General features: G+C 42.0%; 1 protein-coding gene across 4 annotated transcripts in view; it reads left to right on the top strand.

Annotated features, from left to right (window-relative positions):
- The window catches only part of suclg2 (succinate-CoA ligase GDP-forming subunit beta), a 416386-nt gene that overhangs the window by 365158 nt on the left and 31176 nt on the right, over positions 1-20052 (top strand). For all 4 annotated transcript variants that reach the window (XR_005943576.1, XM_041192068.1, XM_041192066.1 and 1 more), the window contains one exon: positions 13455-13575. Coding sequence is in view for 3 of the 4 variants with exons in the window: in XM_041192068.1 (XP_041048002.1) it covers positions 13455-13575 (121 nt within the window). In the remaining variant the exon portion in view is untranslated. The remainder of the gene's footprint in view (positions 1-13454; positions 13576-20052) is intronic.

Genomic DNA, 20052 nt, shown 5'->3' with positions numbered 1-20052 from the left:
TCAGCAACTAAGCAGAGTTAAATTACTTGTTTGCTTTAATTGTTTCTGAGTAGCCATGCCCAAACTGAAAATTATCCCATATCAAACACAGCTGCTTGAGTATGTTCCCCTCGTACGCAAATGAAATGGGGTCCAACCGGGACTTGACAAAGAGAATTGTGCTTGACAAATCTGCAAAGAATCTTTTGGGGGAGGTGGCAGATATGATGGATGGGGTGAAATGAAATGGATGCAGCGCACATGGATGTTCAGAAAGTCTTTGAAGATATCACACAGGATACTATTCAAGAAAATTAAGGTGCATAGAATCATGGGACATAAATTGGTTAGAAGGAAGGAAACAAAATAGTGATAAAGGACAATTTCCCAGTGTATGGAAGTCGGTAATTGTTCCCCTACAGCTTCCATTCACTGTGTATATCAATTGTCTGGATATAGGGCTACATAAAGTAATGTTCAAATCTGCACACAATACAAAATAGGAAGCAAAATAAATAATCTGAAAATGGAATAAAACTGCAAGGGGATATCAATAAAATGGGCAACAACAAAAAGTGCCAGATAGAAAACAATGGCGGTTAGCATGAGGTTGGTACACTTTTTGGTTAAAAAAAAGTAGTAACTTAGAAGTGGTGGAGTTTGCAGGTTTGGGTGTTGCTGCCAAAGAACTTGCTGCAGTGCATATTGTAGATTGTACACAGCCATGGTAGTGATGGTGGAGAGAGTGGGTGAGGTGCCAATTTCATGGACTGCTTTGTTCTGGTTGGTGCCAAGCTTTGAGTGCTTTTGCAGCTGTAGCCATCTAGCTGAGTGGAGAGTATTGAAATTAATGGTAATAAAAAATGAGCTGTTTCTATAATAGCTGATCTCAGTACCTGCTTTACGCCCAGGGCAGCATGTTGAAAATCTACTCCAAATGGTCTTATCAAGGGGGTTTTCCTTCTATGTGCACTCCAAAAAAAGACAAGTTCAATCGGGCCAGTTACCACCCCATCAATCCACTTTCACTTATCAGCAATGTGATGGAAGACGTCTTCAGTAGTGCTATTAAGCAGCACTTACTCAGCAATAACCTGCTCACTAATTCTCAGCTTGAGTTCCACCAGGGCTACTCGCCTCCTTATCTCATTACAGCCTTGGTTCAAACATGGACAAAAGAGCTGAATTCCAGAGGTGAGTGGCTACACCACACAAAAGGAGCATTTCACCGAGTGTGGCATCAAGGAGCCCTAGCAAAATTGAAGTCAGTGGGAATCAGGGAGAAAAAACAGTATCGGTAGGAGTGACCATGGCACAGTCATTGTGGAGACAACATCCCACCTTCAGTTGAGGATACCCTCCATTGTGTTGTGTGTCACTACCACTGTGCTAAATGGGATAGATTTCGAACTGATCCAGCAGCTCAAGACTGAGCATCCATGAGGTGCTGTGGGCCATCAGCAGCAGCAGAATTGTACTCGAACACAATCTGTAACCTCATGTCCCAGCATATTCCCCCACTCGACCATTACCATCCAGCCAGGGGATCAACCCTGGTTCAATGAGGAGTGCAGGAGGGCATGCCAGGAGCAGCACCAGTCATACCTAAAAATGAGGTGCCAACCTGGTGAAGTTATAACACAGGGCTACTTGCATGCCAAACAGCATTAGCAGCAAGTGATAGACAGAGCTAAGTGATCCCACAACCAACGGATCAGACCTAAGCTCTGCAGTCCTGCCACATCCAGTCGTGAATGGTGGTGGACAATTAAACAACTAACTGGAGGAGGAGGAGGATCCAAAAATATCCCCATCCTCAATGAGGGAGGAGCCCAGCACATCAGTGCAAAAGATAAGGCTGAAGCATTCACAACAATCTTCAGCCAGAAGTGCCGAGTGGATGATCCATCTCGGCCTTCTCTGGAGGTCCCCAGCATCACAGATGCTAGTCTTCAGCCAATTCGATTCACTCCACGTGATATCAAGAAATGGCTGAAGACACTGGATACTGCAAAGGCTATGGGTCTGGCAATATTCCGGCAATAGCCCTGAAGACTTGTGCTCCAGAATTTGACGCTCCCTCCAGCCAAGCTGTTCCAATGCAGCTACAACACTGGCATCTACCCGGCTATGTGGAAAATTGCCCAGCTATGTCCTGTGCACAAAAAGCAGGACAAATCCAACCCAGCCAATTACCGCCCCATCTGTCTACTCTCAATCATCAGTAAAGTAATGGAAGGGGTCATTAGCAGTGCTATCAAGCAGCACTTGCTCAGCAATAACCTGCTGACTGACGCCCAGTTTGTGTTCTGCCAGGGCCACTCAGCTCCTAACCTCATTACAGCCTTGGCTTAAACATGGACAAAAGAATTGAATTTCCAAGATGAGGTGAGAGTGACTGCCCTTGACATCAAGGCAGCATTTGACCAAGTGTGACATCAAGGAGCCCTAGCAAAACTGGAGTCAGTGGGAATCGGGGAAGCCTCTCCGCTGGTAGGAGTCATACCTAGCATAGAGGAAAATGGCTGTGATTGTTGGAGGTCAGTCATCTCAGCTCCAGGACATCACTGCAGGAGTTCCTCAGGGTAGTGTCCTCGGGCCAACCATCTTCAGCTGCTTCATCAATCCCCTTCCTTCCATCATAACATCAGAAGTGGGGACGTTCGCTGATGATTGCACAATGTTTAGCACCATTCGCTTCTCCTCAGATACTGAAGCAGTCCATATCCAAATACAGCAAGACCTGGACAACATTCAGGCTTGGGCTAACAAGTTGCAAGTAACATTCGTGCCAGACAAGTGTCAGGCAATGACCATCTCCAACAAGAGAGAATCCAACCTTCGCCCCTTGATGTTCAATGGCATTACCATCACTGAATCCCCCACTATCAACATCCTGGAGGGTTACCATTGACCAGAAACTGAATTGGACTAGCCATATAAATACTGTGGCTACAAGAGCAGGTCAGAGGCGAGGAATCCTGTGATGAGTAACTCACCTCCTGACTCCCCAAAGCTTGTCCACCATCTACACTGCACAAGTCAAGAGTGTGATGGAATACTTTCCACTTGCCTGGATGAGTGCAGCTCCCACAACACTCAAGGAGCTTGACACCATCCAGGACAAAGCAGCCCACTTGATTGGCACCACATCCACAAACATTCACTTCCTCCACCACTGACGCACAGTAGCAGCAGTGTGTACCACCTACAAGATGCACTGCAGGAATTCACCAAGGCTCCTTAGACAGCACCTTCCAAACCCACAACTACTACCATCTAGAAGGACAAGGGCAGCAGATAGACGGGAACACCACCGCCTGGAAGTTCCCCTCCAGGTCACTCACCATCTTGACTTGGAAATATATCGCTGTTCCTTCACTGTCGCTGGGTCAAAATCCTGGAACTCCCTTCCTAACAGCAGTGTGGGTGTACCTACACCATATGGACTGCAGCGGTTCAAGAACGCAGCTCACCACCACCTTCTCAAGGGCAACTAGGGATGGGCAATAAATGCTGGCCCAGCCAGTGAAGCTCGCATCCCGTGAATGAATAAAAAAGAAAAATTCCACACTCGTTAGAGTCATACCTAATTGTGATTGTTGGACGCCATCGCCTCAGCCCCAGGAAATCACTACAGGAGGTGTTTTTTATTATTATCATTCTTTCATGAAATGCGAGTGTCATTGGCAAAACTGAGTGTTGCTAGGCCATTTCAGAGGACAGTTAAGAGTCAACCACATTGCTGTGAGTCTGGAATTACATGTAGGCCACACCATGTAAGGATGGCAGATGTCCTTCTCTCAAGGACATTAATGAACCAGATGGGTTTTACAACAATCAATGATGGTTTCACGTTCACCATTACTGAGACTAGCCTTACAGTCCAGATTTTATTAACTGAATTTAAATTCCACCAGCTGATGTGGTGGGATTTGAACCCATGTCCCCAGAGAATTAGCCTGGGCCTCTGGACATTACCACTGACATTACCACTATGCTACTGTCTCCTTTGGCCCTGGGTTCAGCCATCTTCAGGTGCTTCATCAATAGTCTTCCCTCCATCTTAAGGTCTGAACTACAAATGTTCACTGATGCTTGCAGCACCATTCACAACTCCTCAGATACTGAAGCAGTCCACGCCTGCCTGTAGCAAGATCTAGACAAGTACTACATAAGTACTGTGGCGACAGGAACAGGTCAGAGGCCGGGAAACCTGTGATGACTAACCCACTTCCTGACTCCCTGGTGCCTGTCCACTATCTACAAGGCACAAACCAGTTCTGTGATGAAATTCTTTCTTTGCCTGAATCCTTTAATTAAGAATTATCACAAGCTCTGCATGACCACTATAAAACTGAGCATAGAGTATGATATATATACTATGTTATATTGCAAGAATGGGTGAGAAGTGTGAAATCGTTTAAAATTCTTAATAGGACATGCACTTCTTTCATTTGCATTGATAGTTTTTATCTAAAGCAGCACTTTGCAAACATTTTATCTGAGAATGATGCTTATCCTGCTCTTCTGTGCAAGTTGATTTGTAACAAAGACCTACTGCCTTAAGAATCAAAGCGAAGTGTCAATGTAACTATGTGTGCTGAGATAGAGAGTATACTTGTTTCCTTTCCCATCTGACTAGAATTGTGAATTGGGGTCGTATGCCATAGTGCTCTCCTTTCTGGAATTTCCTAATTTGATAACTGATTATTGGGTTTTCAGCAAACTTGTTGAGTGATTGCCCTTTATCGGTCAACTTATTGGCTCTTTTTGAAAATACACTAAATGATGGCAATCTTTCCGTTTGTGCATGGATGAATGTTTAAGGTACCATCAAACAAGCTCACGATCAAGAGTAATTTTGAAACTTGTCTGTAAATTTAAAATTCTTCCAATATCTCACGTTTAAAACAACATGCAGTTTCATTACTTCTATAGTTTTCAATTCCTTATTTATTTACTAGAATATGCTAAAGTAAATATAATAGTAAACTATAAACTGTTTATTTTACTTTGCAGCTCAAGTCCAATTTTTGTACATCTGAGCTAAGGCTTGTGACTTTTGAATCCAAGTATTCCTTATACTGGTGGAAAACGGACATGGTTAGAGATTTAAGTAGAATTTTTTCAACAAATTGAACCTGGACACAAGATGCTTTAAAATGTATTTTGGGCAGAAGCTTACCTGCAAGGGAGCAATTTCCCCAGACAGCTTTGTGCTTGGTTGACTATCATTGGCAGGCAGAAGTGATTTAGATGGAGGATGGGCAGCTTTGCACTGACCCTAAACAATAATCATTTTGTTAGATATGCCTGTTCATGCAAGATACATTGTGCACGTTGATGTTGATAAATTTCTTTGATTTCTGCCAGTCTTTGAAAGGAAGCCTTTTAAGTATCAACACAGACACCAGAAATCAGTCAGTCAGGCAGAATAGCCTGAAAATGTGGAACCTTTACCCTGTTTGGGCAGAATTTAAGTTTCCACATTTACAGAACCTACCAAAATAGACTTACTGTGTTCATGTTATTTATTTTTATAATCGTGCATGAACAGAATTCAACATGACTGTGGCTAGTGATTCCATTGTGATTAATAGATTGTGTGTTCTATCTATTGTGGAATGAAGCAGCTTAGAAACTGAGCTAAATGATGCACCTACCTAAGTGTGTTAAGAGTACATGTGCTTAAGACAAGGAGATCTGGTCTAGATCATTGAGTAATTTCATTGTCATACTCCTATGCCCTACTACCACATTAGCAGATGCTAAAAAAATCCACTTAACAGGGTTTCTAATGCTACTGAACCTAAGTAGATACCTGTTGCAAACCTGAATTTGTAATAAGCCTCAACACCTAGAAGAATAGAATGAGATTTGAGTATAAGCTTTGATTTCTATTGCACTTAGTTCTCAGTCTGAACTGCAGGAACATGTGTAGTCTTCTCTATAAGTGGAATGGAAAGACTAAGGAGCAAAACCAAATGTCAATCTCGAGCATCTTGTGGTTATTAATTAACTACAGGGGACGTCAACAGTGTCATAGACCAGATCAGTTGCTCAAGTTGCTTATTCATGCCGGCTAAAGATTAGGAAAAATTATGAATGCTTGTGAACCTTCATTGTTTTGCTTCCCATTAGTTTGGCAGGGTGTGGTAATTACCCTGATTTCAAATGTGGGGGCACCTGGTTTGAACAGGAAGTCTCAGCTATATTTAGCAGGCATCTCAAGAAACACACCACAACAGTTGACCTGCTGGTCAAAAGTAAATCTGGTAGCACTGCACTGCTGTGGTATGGAAAGATGTGTTACCTTTACTTTTAGTCAGCAGCAGTGTTAGTCAAGTAAGTAAGTGTATTGGAGCCAGTCTGCTTTTAGTTTTGTGATCTGATGGGTTGCTACTCAGCTCATGACCAATGAGGGTAATGAGGAGGAACTTCCCAAAGTTTTGAGGTAAAATTATGCCATTCATTATTTATTACATAAAGTTGATCTAGATGCCTGTAGCATGCCAGATGTATTCTAAACAGATGAGATGCAGAGTTACAGGGAACAATGACAACTTGAATTTGTATGGCACCTATAGAAGAACATTCTGAAGGAAGCAATAAAATGGTCGGAGATAAGAGTGATAATCAGATAAACATTAGAGTCATTGCAGCACGAAAGAATGCCATTTAGCCCAGCGTGTCCATGCCAGCTCTCTGGAGCAATTCAGTCAATCACATTTCCCTGTTCTACCCCCATAGCCCTACAAGTTTATTTCCCCTAAGTACCTATCCAATTTCCTTTTGAAATCATTGATCATTTCTGCTTCACCACCTTTGTAGGCAGAGTATTCCAGGTCATTACCACTAGCTGCATAAAAATGTCCTGCCTCACATTCTACTCCCGCACCCCACCCCTCACCTCAATATCTCTTACCCAAAACCTTAAACCTGTTCACCCTAGTTCTTGTGTCATCAGCTAATGAGAAAAGTTTTTCTTTGTCTACATTATCCAAACCTGTCATAATCTTGTACATGTCGGTCAGATCTCCCTTCACTTCTTTGCCCCAAGGAGAACAACCTTCAATTCTCCAAAGTAACTTTATAGTTAAATTCTTGGGCTCTGGAGCTATTCTGGTAAATCTCCTCTGCACCTTCTCAAGGACTTCCACATCCTTCCAAGTGTGGTGACCAGAATGGGACACAATAGTCTAGTTGTGGCCTAACCAGAGCTTCCTAAAAGTTTGGCATAACTGCCCTGCTTTTGTACTCAATACTACTATTTATGAACCCCGAGATCCCACATGCTGTGCTAACTATCAATATGTCCTGCCAATTTCAAAGCACGTGCACTCCAGACCCCTCTGTCCCTACACATATTGTAGAATTGTGCCACTAAGCATATTGCCTCTCTTTCTATCCCTTCTGCCAAAGTGCATCACCTCACGCTTCTCTGTATTAAATTCCATCTGCCATTTGTCTGCCCAAATCATGCTAGTCTATCCATGCCCTGTTTCAGTCAATTGGTATCATCCTCACTTTTTGCCCACCTCCAAGTTTGGTATCATCAGCATGTATATGTGGTCCCAGCACTGACCCTTGGGGAACACTGCTGTCTACCATTCGCCAGCATGAAAAAAGACCATTTACCACAAGTCATTGTTTTCTGTCCTTAGGCCAATTTTTTATCCAAGCTGACATTGGCCCGGGTTTCCCAGCCCCTTCGTTAGCAGGAGCCGCCGGGGGTGAGGCAATTCCCCAGCCAGAAGTCCATTGACTTGCAGCAGGACCGAACGATCCCGGCGGCGGACGAGTGTGGGAAATCCCCCCCAATGGTCCTCAAATTCCATCAGCGTCAATTTTGTCAAATGCTTAAAGTCCATATAGACAAAATCCACTGTATTCTCTTCAGCAACCTTCTCTTTACTTGATCAAAAAGGTGAGGTGAGTGACTGCCCTTGACATCAAGGCTGCATCTGACTGACTGTGGCATCAAAGAGCCCTAGCAAAACTGAAGTCAATGGGAATCATGGGAAAACTCTCCACTGGTTGGAGTCATGCCTTACACAAAGGAAGATGGTTGTGGTTGTTGGAGGTCAATCATTTCAGCCCCAGAGCATTGTTGCAGGAGTTCCTCATGCTAGTGTCCTAAGCCTAATCATCTTCAGCTGCTTCATTAATGACCCTCTCTCCATCTTAAGTTCAGAAGTGGGGATGTCCTCTGATGATTGCACAATGTTCAGCACCATTCACAACTCCTCAGACTGAAGCAGTCCATGTCCATATGCAGAACAACCTGGACAATATTCAGGTTTGGGTTGTTCAATGGCAAGTAACATTCACACCACACAAGTGTCAGACAATGACCATCTCCAGCAAGAGGGAATCTAACCATCTCCTCTTGACATTCAATGGCATTACCATCACTGAAATCCCCACTATCAACATCTTGGGGGTTACCATTAACCAGAAACTGAACTTGACCAGCCATATAAATACTGTGGCTACAAGAACAGGTCAGGGACTGGCAAATCTGCAGCTAGTAACTCACCACCTAACTCCTCAAAGCCTGGCCACCATCTACCAGGCACAGGTCAGGGGTGTGATGGAATCCTTTTCACTTACCTGGATGAGTGCAGCTCCAGTAGCACTCAAGAAGTTTGACACTATCCAGGAAAAAGCAGCCCACTTGACTGGCATCTCATCCACCATCTTCAACATTCACTCCTTCTGCCACTGACAGCAGTGTTTACCACCTACAAGATGCACTGCAGCAACTCACCAAGGTTCCTTCCACAGCACCTTCCAAACCCAGGACCGCTACCACCTAGAAAGACAATGGTAGCATTTGCATGGGAACACCACCACCTGCAAATTCCCCTTCAAGCCTCACACCACCCTGACTTGTAACTATATTGCTGTTCCTTCACTCTCTGGGTAAAGATCCTAACAGCACTCTGGGTGTTCCTACAACATGTGGGCTGCAGCAGTTCAAGGAGGCGGCTCACCATCACCTTCTCAAGGGCAATTAGGGATGGGCAATACATGGTGGCCTAGCCAGCAATGCCCAGATCCCATGAACGAATATTTTTTAAAAAAATAGTTAAACACAACAATCTGCCTTTAACAACTCTGTTCTGGCTCTTTTAAAATAATTTAAATTTCTCCAACCTCTCCAAATGCCTTTTAATTTTTTTTTTCTCTAATAATTGTTTCTATAATTTCTACAATGAGGAATGTACTAATACTCTTTCTTGAACAAGTGTGTCACATTTTCTACCCTCCAATCTTTGTAACATGTCTCCCCTATCTAGGGAAACTTGGAAGACTATGGCAAGCCCTTTTGCTACCTTCACTCCCACGTCCCTTAGAGCCTGGGATGCAAGCCCCCTGGACCAGGTGACTTATCAAAGAGAAAGCTCGGGGCACCGGAACAATATAGCTATGGGTAAAGGCAAGCAAAATGGGACAGGAAGGGACAGAGAATTTAATCAAAATTGTACATCAGTGAATAAGGTAATTTCAAGGAATAGAAATAAAAAAATTAAATTAAAAATTCTTTATCTGAATGCAGGAAGCATTTGCAATAAGATGGATGAACTAGTGGCACAAATAGAGGTAAATGATTTAAAGCTAATAACCGTGGTTAGAGGGTGACCAATGTTGGGAATAAATATTCCAGAGTACACAATGGGCAGAATTTCTCAGTCGGCGTGCAGGGACGGGTCCGACACACTGACGCATAAAATGACACGCAATGACGTCGGGCGTGAATCCCAACATCATCGCGCTGTCTCGTGATGCTTCGTTCAGCTGGAATACGCGGGAGTCAACTGCGCGTCTGTCAATATATAAACGGCCTATTAAGGCCATTAAGGAAGTAATTAATGTAATTGTTAATGCTGCCCGTCCAACCTTAAGGTTGGTAGGCAGGCAAAAAGGCCAAGCGACCTTTACGTTTTTTAGGAAACCTCATCCACAAACGGGACAAGGTTTCCTAAAGCTTTTATTAAATAAATGAAAATTTTTTCCAAGATATAAAGACATTTCCCATCTCATGTGACATAGTCACATGAGGCGACATGTTTAAATAAATTTTTTCTCCATTTATTTAATTACTTCAATATCAATTCATTCTCCCTGAGGCAGCTCTGTGCCTCAGGGAGATTGAAGCATTCTTTCACGCACATGTGCGTGTACAGGTAGCGCTGAGCGCTACAGCTCATGCCTTATGCTGGGTGGGCCTTAATCAGCCCTCCCACATAAAATGGTCGCGTAGAGCCAATTGCGGGCAGCGATTGGCTCCGCAACAGCCTGCTCCCGCTGAGCCCACCCACTGCCTGAAAAATTCGGGCCAATATTTTGGAAAGACAGACAGAATAGCCAAGGAGCAGAGGTAGCCTGATAGTAAAGGACGACATAAAGACATTAGTGAAAAAGGATCTAGCCTTAGAAGATCATGAAGTAGAATCAGTATGGATGCAAATTAGGAATAGCAAGAGTCAGAAAACACTAGTGGGTGTAATTTATAGACCCCCTAATTGCAATTATACTGTTGGACAGAACACTAAACAAGAAATTATTGGGGTTTGTAACAGAAGCAATGTAATAATTGTGGAGTACTTTAATCTTCATATAGACTGGGACAATCATACTGGCAAGAGTTTACTCGAAGATGGATTTGTAGAATGATTTTGTGACAGTTTTTTGTGGAAACAACAAGGGATAAAGCTATTTTAGATCTAGTATTGTGAAATGAAGCAGGGTTAATTAGTCATGTCATAGTTAAAGATCTACTGGGAAAAAGTGATCATAATACCATTGAATTCCATGTTAAGTTTGAAAGTGACATACTGCAATCACAGAAAAGAATCTTAAACTTAAAGCCAATTACATAGGTATGAGGTGAAAACTGGCTAAGATTAATTGAGTGAATGGGCTGAAAGGTATGGAATGAAATGAACAGTCAGATATATTTAAAGAGCAATTCAAAATGTTCAACAGAAATACGTTCCATTGAAAAACAAAAGCTCAGCAAGAAAGACCCCCCGTGGCTTATTCAAGATGTTAAGGATAGTATTAGCTTTAAAGAAGAGGCTAACAATCTTGCAGAAATAAGTAGCAAGGATTGGGAGTGTTTTAGAAACCAGCAAAGGGCCACCAAAAAGTAAGGAAAAAAGTAGAGCATGAGAGTAAACTAGCCAGAAATATAAAAACAGATTGTTAGAAGTTTTATAAGTATAGAAAAATAAAGAGAGTAAGTAAACATTGGTCCCATAGAAGCTGAGGCAGGAGAGATTATCATGGGGAATGAGGAAATGAGGGAGCCATTGAACAAATATTTTGTGTCTGTCTTCACAGTGGAAGACACAAGTTTCATACCAGAAATTGACAGTAAACTAGGAGCTAAAAAGAGTGAGGAAATTAAGTAAATTAATATTGGCAGAAAAAAAGTATTGGAGAAATTTAGAGATTAAAATCCGACACATCCCCAGGACCTGATGTCCTGTACGCCCTAGGGCTCTGAAAGAGATGGCCGCGGAAATGGTGGATATGCTAGCTATGATTTTGCAATATTCCTCAGAATCAAGAACGGTCCCATCAAATTGGAAGTTGGTAAATGTTACACCACTTTTCAAGAAAGGAGGGAGAGAGAAAACAGTTAACCACAGGCTAGTTAACCTAACATTTGTGATTGGAAAAATGCTGGAATCTATTATTCAGGAAGTCTTAACAATGCACTTATAAAAACATTGTATGATTAGAACAATCAACATGGTTTTACTAAAAGGAAATCCTTTTTGACAAATTTATTAGCTTTTTTTCAGGGCCAGTAGAGTAGATAAAGTAGCTAGAGTAGAAACAATAGATATAGTATATCTAGGTTTGCAAAAGGCATTTGATAAGGTGCCCCACAAAAGGTTAGTAGGCAAGATAAGAGGTCATGGATTTGGTGGTATTATACTAACATGCATTGAGAATTGGTTAATGGATAGAAAGCAAAGAGTCAGCATAAACAAAGCATTTTCAAGTTGGCAGAAAGTGAATAGTGGAGCCCCACAAGGATCAGTGCTGGGGCCCCAGCTATTTACAATCTATATTAATGACTTAGATGAAGAGGCAGAGAGCATTGTATTTAAGTTTGCTGATCATACAAAGCTAGGTGGAAAGGTAAGCTAAGGGGAGGACATGGAAAGGCTGCAGATAGATATAGACAGGTTAAGTGAGCGGGCAACAAGGTGGCAGATGAAGTATAATGTAGGGAAGTGTGAAGTTATTCATTTTGGTTGTAAGAATAGAAAAACAGAATATTTGTAAAAGGTGAGAAACTTGTAAGTGTTGATGTTCAAAGGGTGTGCTCGTACAAGAAATGCAGAAAGTTAGCATGCAAGTACAAAAAGCAATTAGGAATGTTGGCCTTTATTGCAAGGGGTTTGGAGTGCAGGAATAAAGAAGCCCTGCTAGAATTGTAGAGGGTTTTGGTGAGACCACATCTGGATTATTCTGTGCACTTTTGGTCTCCACATTTAAGAAAGGACATATTTGCATTGGAGGCGGTACAGTGAAGGTTCACTGAATTGGTTCTATGATGAGAGACTCAGCAAATTTGGCCTTTGGAGTTTAGATATTCTCGAGTTTAGAAGAATGAGAGGCAAATCTCATTGAAACATGCAAGGTTCTGAAGGGGCTTGATAGGTTGGACACTAGAGATTGCTTCCACTGATTGAGGAATCTAAAACATGGGGGCACAGTCTCAGGATAAGGGGCTAATCATTTAGGACTTGGATGAGGAGAATTGCTTCACTCAAAAGGTGACTCTTTGGAATTATCTATCCCAGAGGGTTATGGATGCTCCATCATTGAATACATTTAAGGGTGGATAGACAGATTTTTGGGGTCTCAGGGATTCAAGAGATATGGGGAGAGAACAGGAAAATAAAGTTGAAACCCAAGATCCGGCAGAGCAGGCTCGTGTTGTCTACTCCTCCTATTTCTTATGTTCTTACCCATTCCGAGCATAGCCAGCCTTTCTAGTACACCTTTCTTATCAATTTTCACCTCATCCATTACCTATATAGTCTCCACTTCTATTGTCAGTATCCTCTTCCTTAGTAAACACTGTTACAAAGTACTTGTTAAATATTCAGAAGCTTGACACATGGCTGTTTCTAATTTGGGCAGGGATATCCACCGACTTTGTTTTGTAAATTAAAATTTCGCAATACCTAAAGTCAGTTTTACTTTGTTACAAAGTAATTGTAGGAAAACTTCTGTTAAGTCTGTTTGCCTTGCTTTGGTACTGAGATTGATCTTCTAGATTCCAGAATACCTCCACCACTCTCTGGCACCTCACTCCCTTTCTTCCCTGCTGCTTTTGGTAATAATATTTTAAGAAACATAGTTTTCACACAGCTATTTCTAGTTCATTTGAATTTGTTATGCTGTCCCTAATGCCTTCTGAAAGCTTCTTTGTTCTTTTCTAGGTTAAAGCAATCCTTGTCAACATTTTTGGCGGAATAGTCAACTGTGCAATAATAGCACATGGCATAACAAAGGCGTGTCGTGAACTTAAGCTGGAAGTACCACTGGTTGTGAGACTTGAAGGTAAGTAATGCAAAAATAAAGATTTGCATTTATATAGTATCTTCACGACTTTTGAAGAGTAGTCACTTGCAATAAACTACTGGCTGCTCAGCTTTCCCCTCTGATTCCCATGCTAGCTGATATTGTCAATTTCCCTCTCTTCAGGTACTGTCTCTCTCTTAATGTGTCGTCAACAACTCCCTCCTCAAAAAAAACACAGCCCTTGGCCCCACTGTCCTTGGAGACTACTGTCTCATCTCCAACATCCTTTTGCTCTCCAAGGTCCTTGAACTTGTTGTTGCCACCCAAATCTGTGCCTGGAACTCCATGTTTGAATCCCTGAAATCAAGTTTCTGCTCCTGCCACAGTATCTTGAAGGCTCCTATCAAAGTCACAAATGACATCCAATGTGACTTTGACAAAGGAAAAACCATCCCTCCTTGCCCTCTACCTGTCTGCAACCTTTGACACAGTTGGCCACACTATCTTCCTCCAATGCTTCTCCACTGGCATCCTGATGGGTGAGACTGCACTTGCCTGGTTCCATTCTTAATTCTCTAATTGTAGTCAGAGTATCACTTGCAATGGTTTCTCTTCCTGCTTCCATACTTTTACCTCTGGTATCCCCAAGGATTTATATTTGACCTGCTCCCTTTTCTCACCTATATGCAGCCGCTCAGTGACATCATCTGAAAACATAGCCTCAGCTTTCACATGTCTATAGTCTTTGCCACAAACTCCGTTTCCTAGTAACCAATGACTCTATCCTTCTCCCTGGAAACTGCCTGAGACTAACCAGATTGTTTGGTGTTACATTTGATACTAAATTGAACTTCCGATCATGTATCCAATTCATCAGTAGCCCACCTATTTCCAGCTGACACCTAAGCAGTAGCATAAGCGCTTGCATGATCTTTCCCCGTCCTAACCTAGGAGCATTAGAACCAATTGCAGCACTTCTGCTTTGCCCAGTTGGAGATCAGACAGAGTTTGTGTGTTTTCTTATTGTCTGCGATCAGTGTTTTTGTGTCTGAAGTTAGTGTGTTTTCTTACCCTAAGAGTAGTTTGTCCCAATTTAAAATAATTTCCAGCAGCAAACTTTAGTGAATTTAAAAATAAATATGATTATTTATTATCACACACTTGTCCCAGAGGCTTAAATCAATGTCTCATATACACTACCATACACACAACACTTAGATACAGATGAAGAAAAGAAATCAATATGATTCCAAGTAGTAATTATTTCAGTCTCTTTCATAGCAGGCCTGTAGTTTCTTAGATGAACTAATATTTTGGCTAGAATGCAGGTCTTGTAAATCAGTGGATTTTCATTAAGTTACGAGACTTCTTGTAGTTAAATTGTTAGGAGGTCGGCTCTCAGGTGAACTTGAAGCTGGAACAGATTGGGGGAGGATCCTTCTCCCACTTTCAAGAAATAGTTATTTTAGCTTGGTTGCATAGTTGTCTTGCAGCTGGTATGATGGCTTAGATGGTGTTTTTGATCAAATCTGTCATTGTGTTTCTGATCAGAATAGCTACTGTAATTTTTAAAAGAACAGCTTGCAAACATGGTTGTCTTAACCAAGTGACCTGTGACCAAAGTCATCCCCCTAAAAAAGGTGGTGGATTGGGCTGATACACATCCTGTGCTGTAGCCTTTCACACTTTGAGAGTTTTGAGACATCTACGTTCTTTGTGTTTGGATGTGGAGCCATCACACTATAATGAAAGGTGGATGTGATCCATTTCATATTCGTCTACCACCCATGGAGTTTCAATGTCTCTGTTGTCCCTGGTGAAACAAGGAGACAAGTTGTATGCAAACCCCATTGTCCTGTAGTTTTCTGTCCATTCTTAAACAGTGAGATGTGTGAATCTCGCAAGTGGCTGAGAGATTATTTCACTTGAGTCCTTTTTTAATCATGAATTGACCGCAGACACTTAGCTAACAGGTCAAATGCCAAAGAAGTCACATGATATACTGCGACCATGCTTTTGTGTCCATTTTCAAAAAAATATAGCTTTAAAATTTGTAATATCTTCATGCCTGTACTGGGCATGACACAGTATAAGGCTGAACTAGGAATGTTATTCTGTATGGCACACCAGATAAACTCACTGGGCACCGCTTCTGGGGGCACAATGCAGACTTACCTCCATTGTAGTAGTATGGCAGACACCACTGGCTACGTGTGAGATCAGAGGGTCGTCAAGAAGACCATGGAGTCACACATAACACTGTGGAGCAAGCCATCAGTAAAGCAGAGATTCACTGCCTAGATCACCAGGGGATCTCTACAGTGCACACCTGAGAAGGTGTCCATGTTTGTAGTTGTATATTGCTTATCTCACAAGGCTCGCAATTATGAGGGCTCACCACTACCTCCTAGGATCCAGAAGCCACCATGGGGTGGTGAGGCAGGGTGGCGTTGGGGAAGGAAGAAGAGCAATAGTAAGAAGGGAGGAGTCCACATGCACCAGCTGCAACTGGACAGAATGAGAGGGACCACATAGTGAGGCTTCACTTCACTTGTACATTTTGGCATCTGCAAGTGCCCCCTGTGCCAAAGTGAAGCTGGATTCTCCATGCTCCTAATCAGTGACAGAAGGCTATCTGGGAGGTCTGCCAATGCACCAGGCATCTATCTCTGTGTATGTTCGTTATGTTCTCTTACAGAATTGCTCTGCAACCCCAGCCTCTGAAGAGTTTGCACATGGGCTGACCTATCCCTCTTTACTGACTGCAACCCACTTGTGCCGGGTGACTCACTATGTACGTTGAATTTAGATGGGTGGACAGATTTTGTGTCTAATCCATCCCTTTTCCAACAGAGACAGGCACACCACAAACTGGGCCCCCTAGCCCAAAAAACAGGCAAATGAATTTTGTGCCCACTATATCCATTTGAGGAAGGTAAATATTTGCTTTTAATGAGAAACCTAAAAACGTGCATACAAGAAATTACTTCAAAAAGAATGTAAAGATAAGCATTACATTTTTATCTTCTGTCTGTAATCCCAGTCCAGGTCCTGTTTACTCATAGATAAAAGCAACATACTGAAACAAAAACAGAAAATGCTGGAAAAACTCAGCAGGTCTAACAGCATTTTTGGAGAGAAAAAACATAGTTAACATTTCGAGTTCTTATGACACTTCTTCAGCGCCAAAGAGAAGTAAAAATATAATGAAATTTATACTGTTTAAGGGGGGTGGAGCAGGTGAAGCTGGATAGAAGGCTAGTGATAGGTGGAGGCAAAGGAGAAATTGCCAGACATGTCATGGACAAAAGGACAAAGGGGTGTTATTGATAGTGATACGAGCTAAAGGAGGTGCTGATGGTGGCATTAAGATCAGAAAGCAGAATGTGATAATGGCAAGACAAGGGTAAGCGCTTTGGAAAGAACAACATGAACAAGTGACAGACGGTCCTTGTGGGAGTAGAGTGGGCGGAGGAGATGATGGTGGGAAAAAAGATTGAAAATAGGATAAGAGGTGGGGATAAAACAAGGAATCAAAATGAAAATAAATAAAAATAATTGGTTAAAAATGAAAATTAAGAAATGAGAATGAATATTGTAAAAAGGGGATAAAAAGGGCTGAGGATGAAGGAGAGAGTTCATGATCTGAAGTTGTTGAACTCAATGTTAAGTCCAGAAGGCTGCAAAGTGCCTAATCGGAAGATGAGATGCTAATTCCTCCAGTTTGCGTTGGGCTTCACTGGAACATTGCAGCAGGCCAAGGATGGACATGTGAGCATGAGAGCAGAATGGGGTGTTGAAATGGCAAGCGACAGGAAGGTCTGGGTCATGCTTGCGGACAGACCGAAGGTGTTCCGCAAAGCAGTCACCCAGACTTTGTTTGGTCTTTCCAGTGTAGAGGAGACCGCATTGGGAACAGCGAATGCAGTAGATCAAATTGAAGGAGGCGCAAGTGAACCGCTGCTTCACCTGAAAGGAGTGTTTGGGCTCTTGGACAGTGAGGAGGGGGAAGTAAAGGGACAGGTGTTGCATCTTCCGCGATTGCATGGGAAGGTGCTGTGGGAGAGAGATGAGGTGTTGGGGGTGATGGAGGAGTGGACCAGGGTGCCCCAGAGGGGATGGTCCCTACAGAATGCCGGCAGGAGGGGTGAAGGGAAGATTGCAGTGGCATCATGCTGGAGTTGGCTGAAATGGCGGAGGATGATCCTTTGAATGTGGAGGCTGGTGGTGTGAAAAGTGAGGACAAGGGAGGCCCTATCATGGTCCTGGGAGGGAGAGGGGATGGGTTAGACATGATTCAGGGCCCTGTCAACCACAGTGGGGGGGAAAACCTCGGTTAAGGAAGAAGGAAGACATGTAAGAAGCGCCGTATCATTTCTTCCTAACATTGTTTTATTTATTGTTGTTTCTTTAAAAAACATGCTGCTACTATGAAACAATGTAACTTCATCTGAAACAGATGGAAATGGGTTTGTACTCGAAAGAGTTACAAAGTCTTTAAACATTTCTGCAACCTGCTCCTCAGAATTTTGGCTTGGCCTAAATAGCCAAGTGGTTATGGTACTGGGTTTGTAACCCCAAGATCAAGAGTTCAAATCTCACAATGGCAAACTATGAAACAATGTAACTTCATCTGAAACAGATGGAAACGGGTTTGTACTCGAAAGAGTTACAAGCAGTGAGAGTAAAGGATTTATGCACGTTTTGCTTTCCCCTCCCTGAAATATACCACCTCATTGTATACTTTGTACGTTTTTTTAATCTATCCTCTTTTAATGGATTTATGTCTATACATTATGCATCCCTGCGAATTTTGAAGTACTTCCTGTTTGTTTTAAGTAAAAAGACTAACTGCATGACTAGTAAATAATTAAGTGCCTTCAGAGATTTTAGACATAAATACATACTCATGCATATTCCCAAGGCTGGTGAAATGCAGTTATCTAGGAACATCAAAATTAATGTTGCTCCAACTGGTTACATAAAAGAGACAGCATTTCATTCTGTAGTGAGATCTTATGAATTGGAACTATGAAATGATATTTACCCTTAACTCCCTTGGCAATGAAGTTATTACATAACACTTGTAAATAAGCTGATTAGACAACCTCACATTTATGTGGAAATCGTATATGAGCTTACAGAGCAAAGTTGCTCAGAGGAATAAAAATGGAGAGTTCTGGAGTCATGTGGATAGAAATTCACTTTTGTTCTGTTGATGAACGTCTGAGCCAAATCAATAAAACCCTTTTTCTACATGTTACTGAACAGTTACAGCAGTATTGACTATCGGATTATTCATTGCTTTACCAGCCATTGATTAGTACATGAACCCCTCTACATAATTGCAGCTTTAAAGAGTTGGGTATTTCATCAAGGCGGAAAGCTCCTCTAATCTATGAGGAGACTGACATGATAACTGAGGTTAGGCTTTGGGATAGTGCAACATTGTTTTACTCATGTCTATTGTTTTTGGAAAGGTAGCTAAAGGAGTTAGAGCGTATTGGATGCAGTGCATCTGGCTGTATGGATCTAAACTTATAGATTGGTTTTGTAAATCTGATGTTCAGTATCTGCTAGACTGAAATGGTTTAAATTCCTTTTTGGGACAAAAATTAAATTCATAACTATTCTGCTATTAGCTGACCTCTGAAATGTGGCCCATTGGCTTATTAACTACCTTAGGGGGTTCACAGTAGTTTCATTCCAATTTCAGGTTATTCCATTCATTTGAGGAGGAAGATGTGTCAAATTCCATGGACAGTACAGCCCAAGTCAAATCACATCCCCTACATGTTTTACACTTTTAAGTAGAAGGGAATAAGTTCAGTTTGAAATTTATTTTGTTGATCTCTGATATGTCTGTTAGGTTAGAGTTGCTTGGGTCTAATATTCACCACCACTACTTCGCCTTTTACTCCATGACGTTTTTATTATTTAATCTCTCCCACCCCGACCCTATGCCAGACCTTCCCTCTTGTTCTTTCACCCCCTCCCCCTTTCAGCAGCATAAAATCATCACATTTTTACCTCCTTCAGTTCTGAGGAAGTCATATTGGACTTTCCACAGATGCTGCCAGTGTTGAATATTTCCAACACTTTCTATTTTTGTTTCCGATTTCCAGCATCCACCAATATTTTGCTTTTATTCACTATCAGCGTGCTTGACTGACATACATGAGACAGAAATATGTCCATATTAACATGGACAGAACCAAAGCCACCCTGTTCAGCCACCATCAAATTGATGTAGCTTTTCCCTTGATAGTATATTGCTCCATGGCTATGACTGATCCTGAACCTGCTGGTGTCCAATCTGGATATCCTGAACGACTCTGAGTTAAGCTTTGAACCCCATATCCAACCAGCCACAAATACTGCTTTTTCCCACTTCTTACCTCACAAATACTGCTTCTAAAATCTTTTTCTATGTTGCTTATTTTACTTCCAGCCTTGGTTTGTCCAATGCCTCCTAAACTCCATCTTGCCCAAAAGTTCCATTTGTTACATAATTTG

The sequence above is a fragment of the Carcharodon carcharias genome, chromosome 7, assembly GCF_017639515.1.
Source record: "Carcharodon carcharias isolate sCarCar2 chromosome 7, sCarCar2.pri, whole genome shotgun sequence".
NCBI lineage: Eukaryota > Metazoa > Chordata > Chondrichthyes > Lamniformes > Lamnidae > Carcharodon > Carcharodon carcharias.
This window is presented reverse-complemented; position numbering and strand designations above follow the sequence as displayed.